This window comes from Arvicanthis niloticus, chromosome 20 (assembly GCF_011762505.2).
Source record: "Arvicanthis niloticus isolate mArvNil1 chromosome 20, mArvNil1.pat.X, whole genome shotgun sequence".
Lineage (NCBI taxonomy): Eukaryota > Metazoa > Chordata > Mammalia > Rodentia > Muridae > Arvicanthis > Arvicanthis niloticus.
In genome coordinates this window covers 42716483-42740020 of record NC_047677.1, presented here as the reverse complement: position 1 = coordinate 42740020, position 23538 = coordinate 42716483, and the positions used below count along the sequence as shown (strand labels likewise).

Sequence of the window (23538 nt, the reverse complement as noted above, 5' to 3'; positions counted from 1 at the left end):
AAGAAAGGCAGTTATAGCTGTCATTAATTTCACGGGTCTCCTGTGATTGGAAGAATTGTAACTTCTGATTGTAGTAGCGTTGTCGACTCCTGCCTACATCCCCATTGTGAAGCCTGGAGTGGGTGCCTGTGTCAGATAAGACTAGAAATCCCATGAAGAGATAACAAGGCCTCTCTTAGGTTTTTTTTCTTTAGCATTTAAAACAGGGTTAAAATTTAAAAGCAAATTAAACATGCTAGATTTCATCTAAAAATGCAAAGTTATGCCACTTTTTATGAAAGAACTGACCAGTGTGTGACGTTTAAAATAAGCCCGACATGACTTTAAATTTTTATTTCTCATGAAGACACCCTTTGTAAGAGAGCTGGCAGCTGTTCTCTGGGACTGGGTCTAGGAAAAGGTGACGGCCACACCTTGACACTGCAGGCGGCGGTTCCATTTTCACAGTACTCTGTAACATAAATGTCAGTATAGCCACCGTACTAAGATTGTTTAAAGTGTAAGCATTCAAATTCTAAAAATATACGTTTTAAGAACGTTACAGGCGGTTGTGCGGTGATTTGCTCGCTTTCTCAGCCCCTGACCGGGATCTGCAACCGCGAGCAGTGTCTCGGAGCTAGTTTACGCCGCGCTGCGTCCCGTAGTGGCAGGGGAGTGGCGGGGGAGTGGGCGGAGCTTCCCGGGACACTAGAGTTGCGGCCCCGCCCAGGAAGTGCGCGTTTTGAGCGCCGGAGATAGTTTGTATTCCGGAAGTGGCTGGTGTAGTGTACCCCACGTGTGGCTCCAGGATGAAATTCGCTTACCGGGTGAGCGGTGGGCCGGGCAGGGGCAGCGGGAGGGTGATCGAAGGTTCCGAGGACGCGGGAGAGACCTAAGTCAGTGGCATCTCGGTTGCCTGTGGGAAGCACTGGTGGGTCGGCCCATCAAAAGCTGTCGCACCCGGTTCACACTGCAGCCCCGGCTCCCACCAAACAGGGTCTCGGGCTGTACCCAGCCCTGTTCATACTCCTGTTAGATAACACAGCAGCGGCTGCTGAAAAGCTCTTAGCGACACGCCTCAAGTAACATCCAGCTCCATACAGGGCCGCCAGTCCTTGGAGCAGTCTGGACAGCACGCCTCGGGCTGGTTTGCATCTATTAGAAGCCAAACTCTGCCCGGTGTTAACTCGTTGCATCACCTACAGCCCAGACTGACTCCTGCCTTACGTTTCGGCCCAAGCAATCCCTGTAAGCAGCTACCTTACTGCACTGCTTGCAGTGTTTGGACATCAGTCCAATTGACTATGTGCCATTTCTGTGTGGACATAGAACACAAGGCTCGGGGATCTCGGAGCTGTGTCTATTGGATGGCGATCTTGCGTTTGATAACTGAGTGGATACAACGGGGCACTGATATGTAGCACAGTGGGCGTGGTGAGCATCTCCTGTTCGCTGAGGCAGCTTCTCTTAGGGAGATCCTGTGTCCTGTGCCTGGCAAATGCTTCCTCTCTTGGGAGTATCATACCCTTAGAGGGAACCCTTGGCTCCCGAGAAGTAGGTTGGATTCCTCCCCTGCCCAGCGGCGGGACACTTACCTATGGTCAGATACTTTACTACTTATGCCCAGCTGCCTCTTGTCACCATTTCAGAGAGTTGACACTGTGTTCTCTGTGTTAAAACTGATTCATTTCCTTTGCAGTTCTCGAATTTGTTGGGTACAGTTTATCGGTGTGGAAACTTAAATTTCACACGTGATGGAAATTCCGTTATCAGCCCTGTGGGAAATAGAGTCACTGTGTTTGACCTTAAGAAGTAAGTGCGGAGAGATGATGTTAGCAGGGACGGTAGCCTGGGTGTGAAGGCTAGCCATCCTCTTTGTGGCTTGCAGGTCACGGGGTCATGGTAGAGTTGCCTGCTAGGATCCTCATTTTTTTGTTCTAGTATCTAGGACATCAACATTACTCTTAAAGGGAAAGGAAAAGTCATGTGTCTTTTGGCTATTGACTAGCAAGGGACCCTACCTCTTCTGTGCAGGTGGTGACAGATAGGAAGGTTATCTCAAAAGGTGAACACTTACTATGGGGGGTGGGGGTTCTAAGGGTCCCAGGACAGGTGATTTGGAGAGTTCGGGTTGCCTTGGTGCTTTGCTCAGGGGCTCTGATGGTTCCCACTTTCCCTGCTGAGATCGTCAGATCAGCCCCTGCCTGGACTGTCTGAGTGGCTGTAGGCTGACCCTCTTTAGCCTGGGCAAGACCCTTCAGTTTTTCTGGCCGCTGTGCTCCTGGTTCTAATACTTCAGTTAGCTGGCTAGTCCTGGGCCTCCGTTTCCAGACTCTGTAGGCTGGGGCCAGCAGTGCAGCCTACTCTCCCTGCTGCTGTTGGATTATAGGGTCTAGTCAGGTCTTCTGTGTTCCTGTCTCTTTAAATAACATCTCAGGGACTGGGGAGTGATAAGAACCTGTTTGTTAAAGAAGACTTGGACCTTCAACAGGTCAATGCCAAGACGACCCGGGAAGGCGAGGAACAAGCTCTAACATAAGGGACCCTATAGCAGGAGAATCAGCTGCTAGTCCATCTCTGGGCCCACCCTCCCTATCTGAGTTCCTGAGACCAACTGTGCGCTGAATTTTTTTTTTTTTTTTTTTGTGTTTCTCAGCAATAGATCCGACACATTGCCTCTGGCCACCAAATACAACATCAAGTGCGTGGGACTGTCCCCAGACGGTCGCCTTGCAATCATTGTTGATGAAGGTAATAAATGTTGGTGTGGGCAGGCACTGGGGCAGCCCAGCGCCCCCTGGGCCGTGGAACAAGAGCATCACCTAGGGTCAGGTTCAGCTTCATAGCACGGGTTCAGGTAGTCCATGTCCCAGGGTGGACAGGTGCACTGCATCTGAGGTCGGGTGGCCACAATGTCACTCTGTCCTCTTGCAGGGGGCGCTGCTCTGCTAGTCAGCTTGGTGTGCAGGTCGGTGCTCCACCACTTCCACTTCAAGGGTTCCGTGCACAGCGTCTCCTTCTCCCCTGACGGCAGGTAAGAGCTTCCGTCTTCTGTCTGGGTGCTGCCACGGGTGCCACTCCATGAAGGATCCAGGGCCAGCTATTGTTGATCCCCAGTATCACATGTGACCCCATTTCTCCTGCAGAAAATTTGTTGTTACGAAGGGCAACATCGCTCAGATGTACCATGCCCCTGGAAAGAAGCGAGAATTCAATGCATTTGTTCTGGACAAAACCTATTTTGGGCCCTACGATGAGACCACGTGCATCGACTGGACAGACGACTCCAAGTGAGACTGGGGAGGGCACCCTGGGCCATCCGTCCCTGGAGACTGGTCTCCTTCCCATAAGTTGTGGCTGTGTTTTAAAATGTGCTATGAGCCCGTCTTGTAGTTTGGTCCAGCCTCTCAGAGCAGGACTGAGCTCTGCTCTGAGATCTGTAGTGTTCTTCCTTCCCCCATTCACCACTGGAAACTTCCTAAGAGGATGCAGACCTTAGTAGAAATAAGAGTTCCCATTCAGTCTGTCAGGAACACACAAGCCGGTTACGCTGTCCCGGAGCTGCGGCTGAGGCCTGGCTTCTGCCTCATACAGAACTGTCCTTAGCTTGTCCTTACCCTGAAGGCATCTGTTTGTTTCTGGCTTGTCTTGGGTGCCGAACCCTGCCTTAGGGGGAGAGGTTGGTGATAGTCACAGGACCTCTGCACCCTGGCCAGGCCTCCAGAAAGCACAGACCTAAAACCATACTGTCCGTGGCCTGCTCCAGCATGCTGCCTTCGACAGCAGTGAGCCCATCCCAGGCATCTGACTGTGGTTAAGAGAATGCATTGGAGTCTCGGGTTGCATACGGGGTGGAAGGAACCAGCTGCCATACCCAGAAAGACGCACAGGCATAGGCTCGAGTTGTCCTGTACGTCCCTTCCAGGGCATCAGTGGTCTCTCAAAGTTCCTTCAGAGGGAAGCCTTGAGTAGCCACAAGGGTAGCTAGCGGCCCCATCATGAGCCCTGAGCAAGTGTCTCTATTCCAGATGCTTCGTGGTTGGAAGCAAAGACATGTCCACCTGGGTGTTTGGAGCTGAGCGCTGGGACAACCTCATCTACTATGCACTGAGTGGACACAAGGACGCCATTGTGGCCTGCTTCTTTGAGTCCAACAGCCTAGATGTACGTCCCTCACTTGCACTTTCTAGCCCTGCAGTCCCAGCCTTCGTGGGCTTGGGACTCTAGGTTGCTTGGGGATCTCTCTGGACTAGCCACTGCCCAAGTGGGAGGGGCCGGGGCTTAGTGTGGCAGGAATCCAAACACCAAGCTTGAGGGGCTGAGCCAAGGCCTAGGCATCGGGCGAGTGGCCTGCCTCCAGCCCAGCTGCTTCCTTTGCAGCTGTACTCGCTCAGCCAAGATGGAGCCCTGTGTGTGTGGCAGTGTGACACACCCCCCGAGGGCCTGCGGCTTAAGGCGCCTAGGGGCTGGAAGGCAGACATACTTCAGAGAGAGAAGGAAGAAGAGGAGGAGGAGGAGGACGAAGAGGAGGGAGATCGAGAGACCACCATCCGAGGGAAGGCCGTGCCAGCCGAGCAGGAGAGGGTCGGGAAAGTGAAATACAAACGGCTGGCCAAGTAAGTCTTCTGGCTTTACTGTTCTCTTCACTTATTTGGTGTTTGCTGTGTGCCCAGCTCTGACCTTGGCCTTGGGGGCATGTCACCCACGGGGGGGTGTGTGTGTGTGGGGAGACTTGTGGGGTGACAGTGTAGTGGTGGCTGTGGGCAAAGGAAGAATGCCATGGTCAGCTCTGTTTTGAGGATACCTGGCCTTGGATGGGAGCTACTGTCCGGGATAGAGGACAGGACCCAGGAGGGAGGCCATGATGGCATCTGAACTGGAAGGTGACAGAGTGAGGGACGGGAAGAACTGCTCTCCCTTGTCAGGCAGTGACGAAGGAGAAGGTCTGGATGGACCTAAGGTCTCAGGATGTCCCAGGCAGGGTCAGGACATAGACCAGGATAGCGTGCACGTGGTCACATCTGGAGGACACCCACTGGGGTTGTGGGCAGGTGTCAGTGTAGAAGGAAGGCCTGTGGGTGATAAAGCAAAGGATTGGGGTGGAACCTGTGAAGAACACTCAGGAAACAGATCTGCATCGCCTCACTGTACTGTAGGGAGACCTGTGTCCCTCTCCTGCCCTGGAAGAGGTGCTTCCTGGTCTCCTTCACATGCAGATAGCACCCTCTGGAGAAGCAGGCATGCTAAAAGGAAGTGGTGGGCTAGCAGCTGCCTGCAGCACTGGGCGCACCTGGCTCCCTGTGTGCTCTGTCCCAAGCTTCTAGGTGAGAAGGCAGACCCGCCCCGGCCTCCCACCCTATATCCTCCCCTATGATCTGCCTGTCGATCCAGGTACTTCTTGAATAAAGAAGGAGATTTTAACAACCTGACAGCCGCCGCTTATCATAAGAAGACCCATCTCTTGGTCACGGGTTTTGCTTCTGGAATCTTCCATCTTCATGAGCTCCCAGAGTTCAACCTCATCCACTCCCTGAGGTGAGTTTGGCTCACTGGGATGTGTCAGTGCATGCGCAGTGAGGTCCTGGGTGAATGGGCCCGCAGGGCAGCTTCCCACCAATCACAGCGCCCTACACGAGCCGCAGACGCCAGTTTTGGGTGTGAGGGTCGGGGTCCACTTTCTGTCCTTGGTCTTTCCATTCCATTCTTCATCTCAGGAAGACAGAGAGTGTTAAAGTGCTGGTTCCCCCAGTGACCGCTGGCAGGTACCAGCGAGCAGGGCCTGGGCTCTTACAGGGGAGAGGGGTGCGGCGGTGGGCAGGATGGCCGCTCTTGTTCACCCTACCCTCACTATGCTCTTGTCTGCCCAGCATCTCCGATCAGAGGGTCGCTTCGGTTGCCATCAACAGCTCTGGGGACTGGATCGCCTTTGGCTGCTCAGGTTGGTTTCCCTGCCCTGCTGTAGAAAGGAAACGTCTCCCCGAAAGCTGACCTAAAGTCAAGTCTTGGGGCAAAGGGCCTGGTGAAGCCAGACTAGACCTTTTGGGCCCCCAGAGTGCCATGCTGTGCCTTCTGTAGTAGAGGCCTGCTCCCCCGGGGAGAGGAGCTTCCCATGGCCCATCTGAGCAGGAGTGTAGCTGCTTATGCAGGAGAGTCAGTGAAGGCGGCAGATGGGCGATCTTCTGAGGCCCACACTCATACTTAAATTCTGGTCTTCAGTGGCCCTTGCATTTCAGCCTGTAGAGGGGCCCACATCCCTGCCAAGTAGTCTGGACTGGACCCATCCAGTCCAGTCACCTGCAGGGCTGCAGATGGGGTCAGTCTCCGGCGTGAGGGGTGGGCTCCTCTTTCTGTCCTTGATCTTTTGATTCCGGTGCCCTGAGCTGCCTTAGGCCTGTGCTCTTAGTGAGTGCTCAGGGTGAGTCCAGACCCGGCGTTGCAGCAGTGCTTGGGATACCCTCTCTCCTGCCATGCTCAGGGGAGGCGTCCAGACAGTAACTTCAGCTTTCCCGTGCCCACAGGCATGGGCCAGCTGCTGGTGTGGGAGTGGCAGAGTGAATCCTACGTGCTCAAGCAGCAGGGCCACTTCAACAGCATGGTGGCCCTGGCCTACTCCCCGGACGGGCAGTACATCGTCACTGGTGGGGACGATGGCAAGGTGGGCACTGGGTGGGTGGAAGTTTGGCCTTCATTTCTCAGGCTGACAGCCCCAGTGGGCCCCCAAAAGACCATTTAGTGGGCTTTGAATTCGAGAGGGTCCAAGTGGTCCTGTTTCTGACTCTGTGAGAGTTCCAGTGCCAGCCACCATGTGAAGCAGCAGGCGCTGGCTAGGCCTGGCTCAGGCCACGTTCACCCTTGTTAGAACTCTCAGTCTCCACCCAGAGGTGACGGGAGCCGTGGGGTACAGGGGACTCTGCAGGTGTCAACTGGTCTAGCACTACACCTGTGTCGGACTGCACAGTCTGTGTCCTGATGGCTGTGTTCATGGCTCCCCTCTCTAGGTCAAGGTGTGGAACACCCTCAGTGGCTTCTGCTTTGTCACTCTCACGGAGCACTCCAGCGGAGTCACTGGAGTGACGTTCACCACCACAGGCCATGTCATCGTCACCTCCTCCTTGGATGGCACCGTGAGAGCCTTCGATCTTCACAGGTAAGTCCTGCCTCCAAGCCCAGGGCTCCAGGTCCTTCGTGGACAAAGCATTCAAGAGGTCCAGGTGTGTGTTGACGTCTCCCTTGACCTTATTCCTGTTCAGGTACCGGAATTTCCGCACCTTCACGTCCCCACGCCCCACACAGTTCTCCTGTGTGGCTGTCGACTCAAGTGGGGAAATCGTCTCTGCAGGGGCACAGGACTCCTTTGAAATCTTCGTGTGGTCCATGCAGACAGGCAGGCTTCTTGATGTAAGAGCAGTCTGGTCCCCTAGTCCATGTACAAAAGTGCTTGGGGGCAGGTGGGCAAGGCTGTCCCTACTTGAATCCTTGGTGTTCTTGAAATCCTGCTTGAATACCTTGAAAATCTAGTGCAGTGACTGGGACTGGGGAACCTGGGTGCAGAGCCAAGCACAGAACTCCATGTAACGAGAAGCAGCAGTTAATGGAGGGTTCGTCCTGGCCTTTGATGCTCCCCACACTCCTCACAGCCTGAGGTAGTGCTCCAGCCCTTCCCACATCTGTCTCTGTTCTTTCGCCTCTGTAGGTTCTGTCTGGCCATGAGGGACCCATCAGTGGTCTTTGCTTTAACCCAATGAAGTCCATCCTGGCTAGTGCCTCTTGGGATAAGACAGTGCGCCTGTGGGACATGTTCGACAGCTGGAGAACCAAAGAGACCTTGACTTTGACCTCTGATGGTGAGCTGGGCGGGGGTCTGCAGATGGACCAGGGCCAGAGCTGGTTTTCTCCTGGTACCGTCCAGTCTGATACATTCTGTAGTGTGCTGCCTCTTCCTTGATTCTAGTTGGGTTTTTGATGTGAGCGCAGTGGGAGGTGAGAAGGATGCTGGACCCCCAGACCCAGCAGCTCAGCAGCCCCCAAGGTTGGTGGCGTAGTGAGAGAAAACTGGTCATTGAGTCCTGGGGCTTTTGTCATGCTCCCTGGTGCTTTTCAGAGTAGACTTCAAGCTAAACCACAGAGTCCCTGGGAGTGCCAGGAGCAGACTGAGATGTAGGGCTACCTGTGTCATTCTCCTGTCACCTGCAGGATCAGCACACTGCAACCCCGAGGCTGTCACCTTGTGCTGCCTTGGGAGCTCTGTGTCTGAGTGGCATCAAGGGCCACCCCAGTCCCCATATCATCAGCGAGCTGGGCGGTGGTGCTGGTTTGTCCCTGGCTAGTGTATACAGCTTCTTGTTTCCGGGCTTGGTGCCGCTCTTGAATTCCCTGTGCACCTTGGGGTTCCCTGGCCTCCTGGGCCTGACGTCTCGTTCTAGCCCTAGCTGTGACCTTCCGGCCTGACGGTGCAGAGCTGGCTGTGGCCACGCTGAATTCGCAGATCACTTTCTGGGACCCTGAGAATGCTGTACAGGTGGGCTCCATCGAGGGCAGGCATGACCTGAAGACAGGCAGGAAGGAGCTGGACAAGATCACAGCCAAACATTCAGCGAAGGGCAAGTGAGTGTCAGCGCTTTCAGCAGGAGTGGGGGACAGCCAGCACAGGGCACAGAGGCCTCTTTGCTAATTTGTGTGCTAAATACATTCTGAGACTGCCTAGTCCCTAGTGGAGGTGGGTGGGGCCTCTGGTCTGTGCAAGCCCACATTATACCAACAAGGAGAGAGTCTTCCATTGGCAAGCCATTGCTGTCCACCTGGTGTGTGGCAGGCTGCATTTTCTCCCGTCTTAGAGCCAACTGGAACCATTGGTTCTGGACTCACTCTGGGATGTCATGGGTGTGCCCCTCAGGTGGTGCCATCTAAGAAAGGAAAAGGGTGGGTGGGTGCCGTCTTTGAGGGTTGCAGGTGTACCTGCTTTGCTGAGGTTGGCCAGGGAACCTTGAGCCACCCGAGTGTGAAAAGTATTTGCCTTCTGGGGTGTCAGTGGGGTGGTCCCCACCTGCTCCACTTGGCTTTTGAGCCCACATGCCACAGTGATTAGTGCTTGAGAAACTGTCTTCTACCCAGGGCCTTCACCACCCTGTGTTACTCTGCGGACGGGCAGAACATCCTGGCGGGAGGCATGTCCAAGTTTGTGTGCCTTTACCACGTCCGGGAGCAGATCCTGGTGAAGAGGTTTGAGCTCTCTTGCAACCTGTCTCTGGATGCCATGGAGGTGAGCAGTGGTGTGGGCTGCTTAGCAGGTGTTTTGGCTCCATGGGCCTTGGGTCATCCTTGGCATATGGGTGGTGGCTATGGCAAAGCAGAAGGCTATGCTAGCCCGACTGCCCAGAAGAGCCCGCACCCTCGGGACCTGGCATCTGCTCTGTCTGCAGGCCTGTACTACCTGGTTAGAATGCTTGCAGGATAGGAGCCGTCTGTAAACTGGCAGGTTTATGGTTCCTTCAGAGCCTGTAAAGGAGAAAACAAGAGAACAAAGGCAGGTCGTGGCCAAGCATGATGTTCTGCCTGTCCCTGGGCCTCGTGGCCAAGCACGATGTTCTGCCTGTCCCTGGGCCTCGTGGCCAAGCACGATATTCTGCCTGTCCCTGGGCCTCGTGGCCAAGCACAATGTTCTGCCTGTCCCTGGGCCTTGTGGCCAAGCACGATGTTCTGCCTGTCCCTGGGCCTCGTGGCCAAGCACGATGTTCTGCCTGTCCCTGGGCCTCGTGGCCAAGCACGATGTTCTGCCTGTCCCTGGGCCTCGTGGCCAAGCACGATGTTCTGCCTGTCCCTGGGCCTCTGTGCAGCCCAGTGTTACAGGGCTGTGTCTGTACTACCCCTTGGGTATGTCCTTGTTTACCACAGTCTGTGGCCTAAGCCCTTCGCATACTCAGTTTACCTCAGGAATATGGGTGAGGCCTTTGAGTAGGCCTGTAACTGCCTGCAGCTGTCTTCTTGTGTGTGCGCTCGCGTCTGTCAGACAGTTCCATGCCCCATGTCGCCAGTACACATCCTTGGGTCCTTAACGGTGCCCTCTCCCTCCCCACATGAGTTCAGGCTCTGAAGGAAGCGTCTGTGGGTAGGGCCCACATGTCAGGTCCTTGTGAAGGCACAGTTGGTGATAAGGGCAGAGATGAGAGTGGCTTCCATTGTTGTAGGAATTCCTGAACCGGAGAAAGATGACGGAGTTTGGCAACCTGGCACTCATTGATCAAGACGCTGGGGAGGAGAATGGGGTGGCAGTTCCACTGCCAGGAGTAAGGAAAGGTGAGCAGAAGTCTCCTGCCTGTCCCCCACCCACTGCCTTGGTGGCACTGCTGCTCCCTCCGTGGGGCTGCAGTGAGGGGCCTGCTTGTTTCTACATCAGTACATTTTTCTGGAACCTGGAATGCCTAGGCTGCACTAGAGGGAGAAGGTCCCGTGCGTTCGCTCCACAGGATCAGTGCTGGGGCCACGCAGGACCCAGGCAGACCATCCCAGTAACCATGAGTCAGAAAGCTGGAGCACCTTTCTGTAGGCTTTCCCTGGACCAGTCAGACCCACCTAGGCTGGGCAGAGACCGCTGGGCCAGAAGAGCTGTCTGCTGGCCAGCGGGTACCCTCAAGCTTGTGCTCTCAGACCTGTGCCCTGATGCCCAGCTCCACGAGGCCACAGCACTCAACGACAGAGGTCTCTGGGGTTTAGAAAGGCTGCTTTCCTCCTACAGAGCTGCTCTTTGTAGGTCCCCATGGCCACCCTCAGGCAGCACAGTGGACCTGAGGGCAGGCCTCAGTGTGCACAGTCAAGTAAGTCCAATTGTTTTTCCTCCCTAGGCGACATGAGCTCCAGACACTTCAAACCTGAAATCAGGGTGACTTCTCTGCGCTTCTCTCCCACTGGTGAGCCTGGGTAACCCTTGCTGGCACATGCCAATTCCAGTAGGTGGCAGGGCCTTTGTTCCCAAGGGCAAGGGCAGTGTCGAGCTGCTGACAGGCTCTAGGTGGTGCTGTCCTGTGACTAGGAAATGACTGGCACATGGTTCCCCTGGTCCTTGGGGTGTACAGCTGTGAAATTCCATCCCTGTCTCTACAGTGGGAGCCTGGACCCTGCTCTTGTAGGGTGACAGTCCAGGCACCCTTCCTAGGAGGCAGACTCTCGGCACCTCAGCTAGTGATAGTGCATAGTGCCTTACCCACCCTGCCTCTGCCTCACCATGTTCAAGGGTCTGCCTAGGCCTCAAGCCTGCTAGGTATATGTATTCCATCATGACAGAGCAGGATAGGTGTAGGGTCCTGAACTGTGCCCTGCAGCACTAGTGAAGGGGACGGGGTAAGGAATGTAGTATTGTCATCTAGGTCAGGCACATCCGGAGACAATCATCCATGTGTCTCACTTCCCACTGTGGAAGGTAGACCAGCTGGCCACAGACCACAGCCTGAGGCCCAGATTGGTCCCATCTGTCCTGCCACACAATTCTGCAGCTTAGTAAGCCACTTCCACTATCCCCAGTGTGAGGCTGTACCCTTGGTGTGGGTGGCGTGAGCAGCTGGGGCATGCATGAACTATGTGACCTTCAAGGCTGAAGGCCCGCCCTGTTCTGGGAAGCCTGCTGACTCCTGGATCAGCCAGAGGGGTTGGGCATCTGGGCAGCCGTAGCCCTGGAAAAACATCTGCCTGCAGTCTCGTTTATACCCTTCAAAGCAGGGGCTGGATAAGCTCTCAGGGTTTGATGAAGCCCCTTTGCTGCTCGCTCCCCAGGGCGCTGCTGGGCGGCCACCAGCACAGAGGGCCTTCTCATCTTCTCCCTGGACGCCCAGATGCTCTTTGACCCATTTGAGCTGGACACCAGTGTGACCCCTGGACGGATCCGGGAGGCACTCCGGCAGAAGGAGTTTACCAGGGCCATCCTCATGGCCTTTCGTCTCAACGAGAAGAAACTGGCCCAGGAGGCCCTGGAGGCTGTGCCACAGGATGAGAGTAAGCTGGGGCCGCCGGCCATGCCCTGCTGCTGCAGAGGACCTCTGGGCGCCTCCACTCTCCCGGGCAGCTTCTGCAGCCTGAACATGGCTTTTCTTCTCCTGCAGTCGAGGTGGTCAGCGCCTCCCTGCCTGAGCTGTATGTGGTGAAAGTGCTGGAGTTCTTAGCCGCCTCCTTTGAAGAGTCTCGGCACCTGGAATTCTACCTCATATGGACACAGAAGTTACTTATGTCACATGGACAGCGGCTCAAGTCCAGGTATAGAACGGGCTCCCCCTTGGTCTTCACCTGGGGATCAAGTAACCCAGCCATTTGGTCCTAGCCACAGGGATGCTTCCCCTCCATGTGCACACACTGATGGTGTCTCCTTTCCAGGGCGGGACAGTTGCTGCCTGTGGTCCAGTTCCTTCAGAAGGGCCTCCAGCGGCATCTGGATGACGTTTCCAAGCTGTATGTGCCTTGGGCTTGGTGCGGGGTTGGGTAGGGTAGGGCTCGTGCGGCTGGTTATCCCTGTGGTGTCTGATCTGGGGTCAGAATACTCTGGTGTCAGAGATGCACGTTCTGCTGTGTGCTGGGTGAACCAAGTCCATCTGCCATGGGCATGAGGATCCCTTCTGGGTGTGGCTGACACTTAAGTGAAGACATCATATATGACTGCCACTTGGACAGGTGGAGGTGGGAAGGGCATGCCTGAGGCATAGTGAGAGCCCTTTACCCTGGGCATGGACACCTCACAAGTGTAAGACCAGGCAGCCTGGCCTGGATTCTCATGTCACTCCCGTGGGCAATGAGAGGTAGGTGGCCGCAGGTCTTGGGGCCAGAGAGCCTGAATTCCTGGGATCTGGCCTGAGTATGCAGGCGTTTCCCTGGTGTGGCACTAGTAACAGACCATAAGTAGTGTTCTTGGGACAGTGCTAGCTAGAATGACCCCATGTGTATGCCCCTCCCCCAGCCTGCTTCTTCAGGTAACTTGGTGGTCTGTGTACCCACATGATCCATCTGTCACTGAGCAGGTGCTTTGTGTTCCAGCCAGGCTTATCATACGCTCGTCTGCCAGTCTCTCCATACAGAGTCCCTGAGAGAGGCTGGCACCCGGGCACTGTGGTTCCCATCGCCCTCCTGATTGTCTTTATAGTGCTTCTCCAAGTCCACAGCAGGCCCTTCCTCTTCGTGCCCTTTCCTTCCTAGAGTCCTGCCTGGCTGCAGGAAGACTGGTGTTGGGGATGGCTTTGCTGAAATGTGGGTCTGCTTAACAAGGTGCACGGTGCCTAACCTTTCCCTGACTGGTGCACCCATGACTCCACAGCTCCACAAGAGAGGACTCTTGCCTCTCCATCTCCTTCTCTGAGCATTGCTCATGGTCAGGTTTTGTGAGGTTTCTGAGGTCCCTGTATAGGAGCATGGCACCCACAGGTTTCATGTGCAGCCGTTCCTCTCTACTGGGTTCTGCCCGACTCACGGCTCTGGGAGATAAGATCAGAAACTTGCCCCGTGTCCTGTGAAGGTGGAGACTCAGCCCCCAGCTCTGTCGGTGGCTGTAATGGAAGGGCCAGCAGGGAGAGCGGACCAGATGCCGCACTACACCGGGGAGAGCAGGAACGGAATTGAGGAGGGGATACGTTTTGGGGACAGCTGCATCTGATCCTGCCGGTGGCAGCAAAGCGAGACACTGGTGCTGACCTAATGCCCTCTGTCCCCAGCTGTGACTGGAACCGCTTCAACATCCAGTACGCTCTGGCAGTTGCCAAGCAGCGGGGTGTGAAACGCACCCTCGAACCCGTAGACACGGAGGAGGACACAGATGCATCTGATGAGGACAGCCTGCACCTGCTCAGAGCTGCAGGTGAAGAGGAGGAGGAGGAAGAGGAAGAAGAGGAGGAAGAAGAGATGCTGATGTAGAACCACATATCTCACCGCCTGATTGGCTGACCAGAGATGGAACCACTGTGCTCTTGAGCCCCGGGACCCTCCAGCCAGTACCCTTCCTGTGAGACTGCTCATGCTGCCATGAGGCAGCCTTTCAGGTCCAGGACCAGGATACAGTGGGCACACATACACTTTGGGCCCAGAATGCTGGCGTTGTGGACGGCCCTGCACAGAATTCCTGAGGAAGGTTTAGAACTGTGGACTTGCAAACTTCCTGTCAGAGTTATTTATATTTTTGATATGATATTCCAAGAATGAATTTAGGGTTGGAAAGTGAGCTTTTTAAAAAATGTGAGGACTTTGCCTCTCAACTTTGAGTTTCCAGTGTATCTAATGTGTTCTGGGTGAGACATTATCTCAAGCAGGGAGATCAGAGTGACTATCTGCTCGGGCCCGTGGCCCTGATCATCTGTATGTAGTCAAGAAACAGCGTGTGCTGGGCTGACCCCGGTGGGTGGCTGTGACAGCCCAAGGCTGGCCAGGGAAGCTTGGACTGACCTTTGCCAGTATGTACAGGTTTGGGAGAGGGGACAGTCCGTCTCTTTGCCGATACTTCCTATGCATATGGCTGGCCATGCCCAGCATGTCACTAGCCAGTGAAGAGACCCACAGATGCCAACTCATGCTGATAACCATCCGCTGGCCTCTGTCCAGGCCACAGGAATGGATCTGTGTGACACCTGCTGCACTGACAGCCATTAGCTGTCACACCTGCATATACTCAGGATACACTGCAACCTGATACTAACCTGGTCACCTGGAATCCGCTCAGGCTTGACCACAGGAATGGAAAGATGCCAGAGCTTAGCCTGGTGTCGCCAGGCCTCTGTTCTGCACAGCATTTCTGTGTGTAGCTCGGGTTAGAAAACAAAACTGCTTCTGAACGTGTCCAGGCACAAGATCCTGGCCGCCCAGACAGGGACCCGCTTGTTTTGGTACCATTTTGTGATTCCCATCTGCAATAGTGAATACAGTTTTATGAAGCCTTACTGGTTTTGTCTGTGTCTGTGGAACTGAGGGCCCGGGGAAGTAGTATTGAGCCATATCTCAACCATCACCCCTCTCTAACAAGTAGTACTGAGCCATACCTCAGCCATCACCCATCTCTAAAGTAGTACTGAGCCACACCTCAGCCATCACCCTTCTCTAACAAGTAGTACTGAGCCATACCTCAGCCATCACCCATCTCTAATAAGTTTAATTCTTATACCAGCAACTGGGCTCAGTTTGGAGCACTTTACAGTCGTCTGCTCCGTGGTAACCATGCCCACTCCACCCCTGTGGACAGCCAGATGCAAATTGTCTGACACTCCAGTGAGTAACTGTGCACTTGCCTCCCCCACCCACTGAATGGTGTTGGGCCACCAAACCCACTTCCGTATGCTCCCTGGCTTCTGCATAAACTGTGCATCCCAGGCTGCTTTCCATCATGTGTCTCCTAAATGTGAAAGGGCTGCCATCTTCAGAGAGAAACACCCAGGAGCTGAGAGAAGCTAGGCCACCTTTGACGCCTTTCACAGTGTCTCGGGAGAGGCAGTGAAACTTTGGGAGCTATCTGGTCAGGACCCCGAAGGACACCGGACTGTATGTAACTACAGCCACCACATTGATTCAAAATGTGAAATAGAAAGCAGGATGTTCAACTCTTCCACTGAACTGTGACTGGCAGAACTGTGGCCTGTGAGGTAGCTCACTCAGTGGCAGGAGCAGCTAAGAGAGCGCCGTGAGAGCGCGGGGCTTGCTGTGACCCCATTATTTAAAATCAGTTTTTAGTCATTGCATCAACTGGAGCTGCAGTAGGTAGTCGGGGTGGCCTGCGCCAAGATGAGCGCCGTTCAAGCATTAACTAGGCAGATGGGGCTGGGCCACAAGGTCATCACAGGAAGGTCCTAACCTGGCATTCTTGAGTGCTTGCCTTCTCAAAACCGAGAAGGGGCCTTGTCCCAACTCCGCAAAGTCATTGGGCAAGTGCAGTCCAGCCAACCGGTCTCTTAGGTGAAGGGGGCGTGTTCTGAGGTCTGCGGCCCCGCCTTCCCGCTAGTCCTCTCGGGAAAACGGTGCTGGATTTCCCATCCACCCTCGGTCACTGCGCAGGCGCGGCTCCACCCACTGTCAGGAACGGGGGTGCTGCGCGTTCCTCCATTGGCCAGGCGCGAGCCCACCCTGATGCGCATGCTCTCCTGATACTGCTGTCGCTGTCTGCCCTTCGCGATGGCTGCTGTCAGGGTTCTGGTGGCACCGAGGCTGGCTTCTGCGTTCCTACCGCTCTCGGGGCGCCACCCGGTTCCCTCCCAGCGCGCAGCCCTTCACAGCTCCGCACCACGACCCGGGGCCAGGGTGGCGTTGGTGAGTACAGGGCCAGACGCCCAGGCCGAGTGCATTTCTTTAGCTCGGTCGCCGCAGCCTGGGGTCGACCAGCTGCCCCCACACACCCAGGTCGGCCCGTGGTAGGGTTCAGCGTCTCCCTTCCCTCGGTAATTTCGTATTGGGCCCTCTCCCTCGTCAGTGCCTCTCTTCCTGCAGGTGCTGTCGGGCTGCGGAGTCTATGACGGAACCGAGATCCATGAGGCCTCAGCGTAAGTCCTCAGAGTTTGTAAACACTCCCTTGGGTTTAAAAGGCAGACATGGCCAGAGCGTAACCAAATGCAATGGGTTCGCATCGTGATAAATCCAGAGCCAAAATTAGCACAGCCGAGACATAAAAGATGCCACCCTGGCTCTGGGTGAAGGCAGAATGCCTGGCAGCAGCCTGGGGCCAGAACGCAACACGTACGGAGTCAGCAGCCATCGCTGCTCACCTGCCTGCATGCTCTGGTTCCACCCTCACCTTGCAGAGGTTTGTAAGTGGCAGGCGCCCTGGCTTCATAAAAGCAGCAAGGTGTCCTATACACTTAGAATTCCCCAGCACTTAGTGAAAGTCCATTTGTAAAGTCATCTTGCCATGAGGTTGGAGGACAGGTTTGGAAGTGACATCTTTGTTGGATTTTTCTCCACATAGGATCCTGGTGCACCTGAGCCGAGGCGGAGCTGAGGTCCAGATCTTTGCTCCTGATGTCCCTCAGATGCACGTGATTGACCACACCAAGGGGGAGCCTTCTGAGAAGGAAAGCAGGTATGGGTTGGGAAAGGACCTTGCAAGAGCCCTGTTTGCATGTGCAGCTCCTAAGCTGCAGCCTTCCTGATTATTTGATCAAGCGTATGTCCCTCAAAGCAGCTGTCATCCAGCCATTCCGGAAAAACACTGTCACGGGCAGGATGTTTCTGACCTCTCAGTGACCGTTACAGGAATAGCAGTAGCCACTGTTGTCCTTTCTTTGACTGTGAGGTGGTCATGTTCTGTTCTGGCTGGTCCCTGTGTGGTACTGTGTTCCCTTTATCTATTTCTTTTATTTGTTTTTTTTTTTTGGGGGGGGGTGTTATTTGTTTTGTTTTCCCAAACAAAGTTTCTCTGTGTAGCCCTGGCTGTCCTGGAACTCACTCTGTAGACCAGGCTGGCCTTGAACTCAGAGATCCGCCTGCCTCTGCCTCCCCTTCTGAGTGCTGTGATAAGAAGCTTACCCCATTTTACTGCCTCAGGGTTCTTTTGTTTTGTTTTGTTTTGTTTTGTTTTGTTTGAGACAAGAGTTTGTTTGACCCTAACAGGCCTGGAACTCATTATTTATATAGACCAGGCTGGCCTTGAGTTCCTAGAGATTCACTTGTCTCTGTCTCCCCGATGTTGGGATCAAAGGTAATTGACTATGCCCAGCACAACTACGTGTCTTATCTGAGGCCTCGTTGCAGTTTGGGGGCTGAGACTGAAAAGGTAAGAGACAGGAACTGCAATTTAACTGCCAAGGCTGTCCTTGGAGATTTCCTTCTCTGTCCAGAACCCTAGCCCCTGAATCTACCCTCTCCCTCCTCTTGTACAAGCCCATATGAGGTTGCATCTCTATCGGATGTTCAGGTGGCTTCAGGCATCCTGACAAGTGGCTTCCTAGGCAGCCCCTCCCTGGTGTGGAGCCCTGGATTCTAGCTGCCAGGGATACTTGGGCCTCCAGTTCCTGCTGACCCCAGCCTGCAATGCCTGTTGTACTTGTAGGTCACTAGAATTCTGTCACTGCCTCCAGGTGTTACCCAGATGTGCTGACTGGGAAGCATCCAGTCTCCTCGTGTGAGCATGCTCACTTGAGGCTGTGAGCCAGTACCAGGACGAGCCCGCAGCGCTGCCTGTGTCCTGGCCCTGCCTGCCCGTTGATCCTTTGCATCATCTTCTCTTTCCAGGAACGTTTTGGCAGAGTCAGCAAGGATCGCTCGAGGCAAGATCACCAACCTGGCTCAGCTCAGTGCGGCTAACCACGATGCTGCCATTTTCCCTGGAGGCTTTGGAGCTGCCAAAAACCTGTGCGTGTCCAAGTGTAAGGGTCTAGACAACATGTGGGGTGGGCTGGGGGCAAGGCTGTCTTTGCTTCCTCCTCTGAACATCCCAGTGCCTGGAAGCTGTCAGGGCGGGCTGGATGCTCTGACCTCCGTGCTGGGAGTCAGGTCCCAGCACTCCGTCTGCTTGTCCTTGCAAGTGTCAGCTCTCACACAGAGCTGTTCTCCCTTTGTGCTGCTGTGAGTGAGAATGGCCCCATGGGCTCAAATGTTTGAATGCTTGCTTGGTCCCTATTTGGTGGAACAGTTTTGGAAGGATTAGGTATGGCATTGTTGGAGGAGCTGTGTCACTGGGGTTGGGTCTTGAGGTTTCAAAAGTGAACACTAGGTCTAGTCTGTGTGTGTGTGTGTCTGTGTGTGTGTCCGCCTCTCTTTTCCTCCTTCCCTCCAACTTGTGGATCAGATGTATTAATGTTAATCAGGTACCAGATAAATTCAGGAGATTCCTCTTCATAACTCCTGTTGGTTTTTTCTTGAGCATTCATGGAAGTCTCCTCAGTAGTACCCTCAGCACCACCCTGCCTGAGAGGTGCTCACCCAGCTGTCAGGTTGTCAGTTGTCAGGGAGAGCCTTGAGCAGGCTCTGCAGTATCCCCAAGGCATTTCACTGAGTGTCCAGCACCAGAAGAGAGGGACACAGGGCTTCATGCTCTGAAGTGTCACCAGTCCACCTTCCTTGATCTGAACCCTCTGACTAGTTTGCAGGGCCATCAAAATGTCTCTCCTCAGAATCTGCACACCTCCAGCCCCTTTGGTAGCACCTACCCACTCCCCATCTTGAAACCATTGAAGCCCACAGTGCCAGCCCTTGTACATCCTGTCCTCATAACAGCATGGCAAGGCATGGGATCGCTGGATTCTCCCTTCCTTTGGGACCCCCGTTTCTTGGGAGACCAAGCTATGCTCATCACTTCTGCTTGCCAACTCCTGCCTGGTTCTGCCGACTGTAAGCCAGATCTGTCTGCACGGCTGCCTTGTTCACTTAGGGGTTGGGCTCAGGAGCATGAGAGATTCTTGGTGTCGAGTCACCCTGGCATTTAAGGACTCTTCACAGACTCCTCTGCACCTGTGTCTGAGCCCGCCAACCCCTTTGGGGAAGCCACCATATTCATTCTTTCTGTTCTTCACAGAAGAATGGCAGGTCCTCGTTCACAGGCTGCTGTTGCCCATGAGACCATGTGGTGGTGGCCGCTGTCCCTGAAAGGCAGCAGTGCATGTGGCAGCCGGCGGCTAAGGCTTAGTGTATACAACACATGCAGTGAGTGAAGCGGGCCTGAGGTTTATCGGGGATGAGGTAGTGGGTGGCTGGTTGATGAGCCTGGGGCCTGGCAGGTGATGGGTTCATGTGTGCATGTGTCGGGCTTCCTGTGGGAAGATAGTTGTTCCAGGCACTGCGGCTGGCCTTGTATATCTTCTGGAGAAGCCCCACATGTATGGCCGTGCTCATCACTGCCAACGTTGTGCTCTTGCCTTGCCTGATGCACTTACCTGTGGTTTCCAGCTTGAGAACTGTTGGGCAGTGGTGTAGACTCCACTTGGTGTCCAGGGTACTGTGAGTCGTGCTACTTGCCACTCTGGTGGCTCAGGTGACCTGCAGCCTTGCTCGTTGCTTGTTTTTAAGTGTCAGAGAGAGAGACAGAGGGAGACAGATAGAAATTGGTTAAAGGGTGAAAGGGTTTGGTGAGTCTGGCTGACAGAAGTCAGCACCTGATGGGGAACCTGGTCCCTCAGTGCCAGACCTCCAGGCCGCAGCCGAGGAAGGCCTGGAGGCTGCGTTCTGACAGAAAGGCGCTGGGTTCCGCCAGGTTGCATTCTCTAAGGATAGATAGTGTCCCACCTCCCCAGCTGCCCTTGGCCCTCACACTCCCAGGAAGAAGAGGAAGACAAGGCAGACACTCCATGTGCTAATGGCTTCTACTCTCAAGCTAACTGTGTTCATTTTTCCAGAACTCTCTTTGAGGTTTTGTTTTTGTTTTGCTGCCCCTGGACTCTGCAGGCCGAGTGCAGTCACAGACTGGCCACCCCCCCTCTTGTCCTCCACTCTGCTGGCTGACTGGTGAATGAGAGGCTGGATAAGTCATTATGCATTCAGCATGATAGCAGGCTGCCCACCTGGCCTGTGGCCACCCCGTGGGCAGCTCCTCTGGTGTGCAGTGGGCCACTCGGGTTGTGGGGACACTTGATGAAGACAGCCTCTCCTCTCGTGGCCCTCTCGTGGCAGGAGCACGTTCGCCGTGGACGGGAAGGACTGCAAGGTTAACAAGGAGGTCGAGCGTGTCCTGAAGGAGTTCCACGGGGCCAAGAAGCCCATTGGGTAAGTGCTGCACTGGGTTCAAGGGGATGACAGGGATCTGTGGGACTTCCTGGCAGACTCTGCGGGCTTTTAGTGTGGCAGTGTCACCCGTGCTGGAGCCCAGTAAGACCTGCAGCAGCCTGTGAAGACTGGTGGCTTGGGGACATGTGTGGTGGCTTCAGTGGAGGCAGGATTGGCCCCTGACTGGGGTAGCCATGTGTGGCCAGCCTGTGGCTCAGAGCTGGAACATTGTCACAGCCTGCCTCCTGTGTGAGGGCGGCTCACTTTTTTTCTGTGGGTTCTGAGTCTTACTGTGTAGCTTTGACTAGCCTGGTACTTGCTGTACAGACCAGGCTGGCCTTGAACTCACAGAGATCCATCCACGTCCTGAGTGCCCATGATACCATGTCCAACCAGGGCTGCTCACCTCTAAGGGTCGTGGTGCAGGTCAGGGGTCATGCAGGGCTGTTTCTTGCACTCTGGATGACTTGTGCTGGACAATCGAGAGCAGTGGTTCTCAACCTTCCTAACGCTGCGACCCTTTAACACATTTCCTCATGTGGTGGTGGCCCCCCACCCCCAAGATAAAATTATTTCACTGCTACTATACAACTGTAATTTTGATACCGTTATGAATCATTATGTTAGTATTTGACATACAGGATATCTGATTTGCAACTTCAGTGAAAGGATCATCCAACACAAATTCCCAAGGACTAGTGACCCACAGGTTGAGAACCGCTGCTCTAAACAGTGGCCCACCAGGTGGCAGTGTAGAGTTTGGCTTCCCAGGCCCCTCAGCTTCCCTCATAGCCTTCTCTTCCCAGAGCTGCTCAAGTCCTCATGCCTGATTGCCCAGTGCCATAAGCCTGAGGCAAGACTCCCAAGCCTCACTGTCTGGGGACTAGACTGTTCTCAGTCCTCCCTCTTAGTGTGCTCCCTGTACTCACTCAGTCCTCCCTTTCAGTGTGTGCTGTGCTCACACACTCAGTCCTCCCTGTCAGTGTGTGCTGTGCTCACACACTCAGTCCTCCCTCTCAATGTGTGCTGTCTCACACAGTCCTCCCTCTCAGTGTGTGCTGTGCTCACACACTCAGTCCTCCCTCTCAGTGTATGCTGTGCTCACACAGCTCCTCTGACTTTTCAGCTTGTGCTGCATCGCTCCTGTCCTTGCAGCCAAAGTGATCAAAGGTGTGGAGGTCACTGTGGGCCACGAGCAAGAGGAGGGTGGCAAGTGGCCTTATGCTGGAACTGCGGAAGCCATCAAGGCCCTGGGCGCTAAGCACTGTGTGAAGGGTGTGACCATATCCTTTCTGGCAGCTGGTCAGTGTGGTTGATATCAGGTAGCACATTAGGTTTGCCTTCACTTGGTCATCTAGGGTATCGTGGCAGGCAGCCATCCCTACAGGAGTTGTATTTGCTGGTCTTACTTACCGGAACCCCTGGGTAGGGGGACAGGACCAGCCAGTGTCATGGGGCGTGGCAAGCTTGTTTGCCACAGGCAGGCTGGCAGAAAGCTGGCTCCTCACTTGGCTGAGGAGGATCCGTGTTCCTGTACCCACTGAGACCTGTCAGCCCTGAGTCAGTCTGAAGCACACAGCTGGGATGCCTGATCCCCACAGGCTAGGGCAGGACTCTGGAGCCTGGAAGACTAGGAGCTGCTTGTGGGTGACCATAGAACAGAACTAGAGACGTGTGGGTAGGTGGGCAGGGCTCCTGGCTCTGTTGGGCCCCTCAGTTTCCACAGCTGGAGCTGGCTAGGCTGAGTTTTACATCCCCATGTGGGGCCAGCATGCAGGCTGTCATCAGACACTGTTCCACCCCCAGATGACAGTTCTTCCTCCTGATGAGCACCTATGAGTCAGAAGCCCGCTCCTCTTACAGCAGGTGCAGACTTGTTGGTGTGACGTCATCAAGCAGCAGGGCACCTGCAGGACTGAGGGTGGATGGGCGGGACTCTTCCTGTGCAATGGCCATGGTCCTGCCTAGAGCTAGATTTTCCCTAACATCTACCCACGAAGCTCATGTGGACCAGAAAAACAAGGTGGTCACAACCCCGGCCTTCATGTGTGAGACCGCACTCCACCACATCCACGACGGCATCGGGGCCATGGTGAAGAAGGTGCTGGAACTCACGGGAAAGTAACGCCGTCTGGACCACGCTTGGCCTTCATTGCTGTGGCACGCTCGGCCTGTGTGTGCTCCGCTCAGCCAGGCCTCAGGAGCTGCTTTTCTATTAGAAGCATAGACACTCTCTGCCCGAAGGAGGAGCTTTGCCTCAGTTTGTCCAATGGGCTTCTACCAGCAGGAAGCTCCGAGTCCCTCCATGGGCCCCAAGGAGCAGCAGGAGCCTCGTCACTGTGTGTCCCCAATGGAAGGTCTGAGCGCCTTTTCCAGAGCCTGCTTGAAGGACTTACGTTCTATGGTCCTAGGTCTGATGGAGCAGGGTACTAAAGCTTTAAAAGAAGACAGGTTCTAAGTCATCTGATGGGCAGAGGCACCTTGTTTATGGATAGAGAAAAGCTCTCTGATCCAGAGCAAACACAGCTAACTAAAGCCAGGGAAATTCTGTAGTAGGTCCTTGTGGCCACAGAATAAACTCTTCCACAATGGAAACTCCTTTCAGCCATGTCTCAGGCCTTCTGAAACTAGTGAGTGGTACCCTGTAACATGAGGTGTCGGAGTCTCTGAGTTTTCAGGAAACGGGGGAAGTCACCAATTGTGGGCCCCTGGAAGAGCCTGCCGATTGGCCTGGGAAGCTGTCCCAGGCCGTGAGATTGTATAACCTGGGTTAAGAAGGAAAGTAGAAGATAGTAGTGCCCTGGTGGTCCCTTGTGGAGAAGGGTCAGCGTGGTCTGACAGAGGTCTGTGCACACCTCTGTTCCAGAACACTCTCTTCCGGAGGGCCAGGCAACCTGAGGGTCCCTTGGCCTCAGTGGCAGT

At 54.8% G+C, this 23538-nt stretch overlaps 2 protein-coding genes across 2 annotated transcripts; both read left to right on the top strand.

The window, feature by feature from the left end:
• The first annotated feature begins 693 nt into the window (after positions 1–693).
• Pwp2 (PWP2 small subunit processome component) lies at positions 694–14876 on the top strand. Its single transcript, XM_034524483.2, has 21 exons — positions 694–806; positions 1679–1791; positions 2636–2730; positions 2914–3013; positions 3126–3269; positions 4008–4143; positions 4360–4595; positions 5371–5514; positions 5847–5917; positions 6498–6634; positions 6978–7126; positions 7230–7377; positions 7673–7823; positions 8403–8583; positions 9091–9238; positions 10164–10272; positions 10818–10883; positions 11743–11961; positions 12069–12219; positions 12337–12411; positions 13662–14876. Exons 1-21 carry the CDS (start codon positions 789–791, stop codon positions 13858–13860), a joined length of 2790 nt encoding a protein of 929 aa, XP_034380374.1. The 5' UTR covers positions 694–788; the 3' UTR covers positions 13861–14876.
• A 1165-nt stretch (positions 14877–16041) lies between these two features.
• Positions 16042–23220, top strand: Gatd3 (glutamine amidotransferase class 1 domain containing 3). Its single transcript, XM_034524435.2, has 7 exons — positions 16042–16233; positions 16411–16463; positions 16886–16999; positions 18151–18270; positions 20524–20616; positions 21743–21899; positions 22613–23220. The coding sequence occupies exons 1-7, from the start codon at positions 16099–16101 to the stop codon at positions 22739–22741; spliced, it is 801 nt and encodes a 266-aa protein (XP_034380326.1). The 5' UTR covers positions 16042–16098; the 3' UTR covers positions 22742–23220.
• Positions 23221–23538: the final 318 nt, after the last annotated feature.

Excerpts from the sequence above, each read along its gene's own strand:
- Gatd3 (XM_034524435.2), top strand. The coding sequence starts at position 16,099 with ATGGCTGCTGTCAGGGTTCTGGTGGCACCGAGGCTGGCTTCTGCGTTC. Across the intron at positions 18,271-20,523 it reads TTTGGAGCTGCCAAAAACCT|GAGCACGTTCGCCGTGGACG; the intron begins GTGCGTGTCCAA and ends CTCTCGTGGCAG. Across the intron at positions 20,617-21,742 it reads GGGGCCAAGAAGCCCATTGG|CTTGTGCTGCATCGCTCCTG; the intron begins GTAAGTGCTGCA and ends CTGACTTTTCAG.
- Pwp2 (XM_034524483.2), top strand. Across the intron at positions 3,270-4,007 it reads GACTGGACAGACGACTCCAA|ATGCTTCGTGGTTGGAAGCA; the intron begins GTGAGACTGGGG and ends TCTCTATTCCAG. Across the intron at positions 5,515-5,846 it reads AACCTCATCCACTCCCTGAG|CATCTCCGATCAGAGGGTCG; the intron begins GTGAGTTTGGCT and ends TTGTCTGCCCAG.